A 4048-nucleotide genomic window follows, 5' to 3' on the forward strand; every position below is an offset into this window, starting at 1 on the left:
ACACACACACATCTTGGATGTTAGCTTTTAATTAAGCTGACTTCTAACCATTGACCTCCTTAAAAAATATATTTTAAAATGTCATTACTATATTTCAGCTAGGATAAATTGCTGCTATTTCAGAATTACCAAGTATCAAACAAGAAAAGGCTTTATATAGGAACCAAACCCAGGCTATCATGGTGGAAAAAAAAAGAAGGCAGAACTTTAGCCATCAAACTGCAACATGGGGTGACAGCCATTGCTCTTTCAGTTTGGCCTGGCTAGCAAAATGTTGGCCTTGTTATATAAATAAAGCCTCTATAGTAGTCAAAATCAAAAATCTCTAAAATTTATTTTCCTTTCACATCTCCATGAAACTAAAATTCTTTTAAAAAGTAACTAATAGAAACCCATTGTTGGAAATAAATTCTATGAGATGAATCAAATCCTATGATCTCTTGCCCTCAATCATATTCTCATGACTTTGATTCACGTTTGCTTCATAAAACTAATCTACTTTCACATAGGCACTGTTGTAGCATTTAAACATAGATATTAGTATTTTCTCTCTCTCCCTCCTTCTCTCCCCTTCTCTGTTTCCTTAACAGCTGGCAAGACTGCAAGTTTTCCTTTAAAAAATATTTATTCTCTATCAATATGTGTGAACATGCATGTACAAACAAAAATCTTTTCTCTGTGCTAATCATTCTGTGTGCTAAATTGTTTACATCCATTATCTCATCTAATGTTCCAAACAAATGTATACTATAACAGATTTGATTTTCAGATGAGAAAATGGGGTTTGAGATTAAGTATGCAGAACTAAGTGACAAATTCCAACTTTGATCCAAGTTTGTTTTACACAAATATATTACCACTATTTAATATTGACACAGTTATCTAATAACACTTACCAAATGTCAGTGTTTTAACTTACATAGGAAGTTCCACTCTCATCTTTCTTCCCTTTTTGTCATACTCTTTTAGCATATGTAATTACTCTGTTTATAAATATAATGTTTTAAATTGTCCTCTAATCATTTCATATTTGTAATTCCTGTTTTCTATAACAGACTATAGTCTTTTCAAAAATAGAAGTCATGGTGAATACTTACTTTACATCATTTCACATTTCTTTAAATTCACATAAAATTTGTTTAAAAGGAAGATGGGTTAATTGAATTTTAAATTTTGTTTTAAAGGATTGTTTCATTTTACAAGGTAATTTACCAAATTCCTATTTTCAAGGATTATGCAGAATAATAGAAGAGTCAAAAATTAACAAAGCTATATATAATTACATGAAGAGCAATTTTTTTTTTTTTACAATTTCACAATTTTACCATTTATCAACAAAATATTGCCAGACCTGATGGAAACATGTACTGCAACATTACTTTCTCTTTTTGATTGCTGCTGTAAGAGCAAAGGGAATTTTTCACTCCCTCTCTGGAGGTTCAAGTGTCCTGAAATAAACTGGCAACAAATTACGAGAAGAAAAGGCGTACAGGATTATTAACGTGCAAGTGTACACGGGAGCCATACAAAATAAAGAATCAGAAAGCCAGATGGTTGAGGCTTATATGCCCTCTTCATACAGGAGAAGGAAATGGGAAATGTAAGGTATTTTGAGGAGTGGTAAATAATTTTCAGGGGAATTGAATGAGCTCAAATAATAGACAATGTCCTGGGCCAACGTTCCTCTGACCTCTGAGGTAAGTGGCTGTAATTTCCAGAAAGGTGAAGGACAGAACCTCACAGTGAACAAACATTGTCTTAGCATACAAATAAAGCCTCTCAGAAAATCTCTCAGAGCTTCCGTCAGAATAGATGAAAAGTCTGTCTGGGTGTGGTGATGAGTCTTTTTTCATCTTTGTTGTTTAATCATTCCTGGTTATTTAATGAGATTCCAAGGGAATGGTTTTCAGACAATTGCATTTCTTTTGAAAGAAGTTTTCTTCAGTCAAATAAGGGTACTTCCAGAGAGCCCCTCCCTTGTGTTTGGGGCAAGGAAGAGAGCAAGAAGAGAAGGTTAGAACATTCTTGAAAGGCAGCTTCCATGAACTTTAAATTTCCTTTAATTCAAAAAAGTGCTCAGCATGCCAAAGCACCATACTTTGGCATTTTATTCTCGGAGCCCTAACACTGTCTACACCCATCAACACTCAATTCTAAACTCTTGAAATTTGTTCCTCTTCCATTTTTCCCTTTCACTTAATGGAATCCCTATACACCGTATCCTTCCCTCAATCCGAGATTGCTGAAACAAGAAATGGACGGTCTCCTGAGATTGTTTCTTACCTCATTTCTTACACCCAGTCCATCAGCTAGTCCTGACAATTCTACCTTCAAATTATATCTTGAATCAACTCACTTCTCTCCTTTATTGCCACCACCATATTCTAGACCACTATCATCTTTTCTGGTCTTTTATATAACCACTTAACATGCTCATACTCTTGCCTCACTATTATTCTCTGTGTAATAGCCACATTGATTAGACAGTGTATCTGTATTTGGTACAGTATATCCCGTGTACATACTGATTAGACAGATATACTGTCTCATCACTATTGCGGGTTTTTTATTCCCCTAATTCAGCAGGCAGGAGTGTTACAGCTCTTTTCCTCCTGCCACATGTAACTTGGCAAGCAGGAGCATTATAGCTCTTTCACTCCTGTAGTTCAGTGACTCCAGGTTCTTGTCCCATGACCAAAAGGAATAAGGTACATGGACATTGGAGAGGGAGTAAGGCAGAGTAAAATTTATTGAGTGAAAGAAAAGCTCTCAACAGCAAGAGGGGACTTGAAAGTGGGTAGCCTTCTCTGAGGCTTCGCTGCAGGTTTTTATGGGCTTCAAATGGGGAAATGCTTGCTAATTGGTTTATGGGTGGGCTTGGAAATGAAATCATTCAATAGACTAAAGGCATCATTCAGAAAGAACCAATTAAGAGAGAGTGGATAAGACATGGATGGAAGTTCTCACTCTGGTTCATGGATTCAATCCAGAACTGGTAGCCCGGTTTTCAGGCGTTAGACTGCCCTGGCTTGAAGGTTGAATTTCACCGGGGACCCATTTGTGGCTGCCTGGGAATTTGTCTGTCTCTTGTCGCTGTCACTATGTCTGTATATATTTACTAAATATACAGAATAACATTTCTCCTCTGCTTAAAAGCTACCAAAGGTCCATGCACTTCTTATTCCCTTAATATAAAATCCAAAATAATTATCTTACCCTACAACACCCGTAAGATCACCTCTTTGACTTCCTATTCCTCCCCTCTCCTCCTTACTCACTATACTTCCAATACATTGACCTTATTTCTGTTCCTCAAATAGCCCACATTCTTTTCCCTGTTAGGGTCTTAGCATATGTTGTTTATTCTACTTGCCATGCTCTTTATACTGCCCATCTCGTTCTTCAGTTTTAGTATAAATATCACTCCTCAAAGTGCTTTTCTTCTGATCACCTTCTCTAAGTAGGTCAGTCACCTGCTATTCTCTCTCATAGTAATTTTTTTCAAAATATTTCACAAGTCATCATTATATATTTATGCACTTATTTAGTCTGACTCCTCCACTGGACCATAAGCTCCATGAGGGTAGATAATACATCTCTTTCTGTTGTGACTGAACACCTATGCAGTGCCTAGAACATAGTAGACAATAAATATCTGTGAAATGAATGACTGAAACAATAGCATTATTTCTTTTCTTTTAAGAATTCTTTTCTGGACAGACTGGGATGCAAATTTTCCTCGCATTGAATCTGCCTCTATGAGTGGTGCTGCAAGAAAAACCATCTACAAAGACATGAAAACTGGGGCTTGGCCTAATGGACTAACTGTGGACCACTTTGAGAAAAGGATAGTGTGGACAGATGCCAGGTTTAAAAAATTATCTCTTTTCTGGATTTTGTTTTTTATTTCCTCAGATAATATTTACAACACTGGAAAATGTCCTAACATGTCAGTATCATGTATACATATATTAAAATTGGAGGTGGGTTTGGTTTTTTTTTTTTTTTTTTTTTTTTTTTTTTTTTTTTTTTTTTTCCCAAAACAAAA

General features: G+C 35.7%; 1 protein-coding gene across 1 annotated transcript in view; it reads left to right on the top strand.

The window, feature by feature from the left end:
- The window catches only part of LOC108532435 (low-density lipoprotein receptor-related protein 1B-like), a 614569-nt gene that overhangs the window by 436895 nt on the left and 173626 nt on the right, over positions 1-4048 (top strand). Inside the window, 1 exon segment of the mRNA XM_017876508.1 lies at positions 3704-3868. Within this exon segment, the coding sequence (XP_017731997.1) occupies positions 3704-3868 (165 nt within the window).

This window comes from Rhinopithecus bieti, unplaced genomic scaffold (assembly GCF_001698545.2).
Source record: "Rhinopithecus bieti isolate Rb0 unplaced genomic scaffold, ASM169854v2 scaffold_10356, whole genome shotgun sequence".
Classification (NCBI taxonomy): domain Eukaryota; kingdom Metazoa; phylum Chordata; class Mammalia; order Primates; family Cercopithecidae; genus Rhinopithecus; species Rhinopithecus bieti.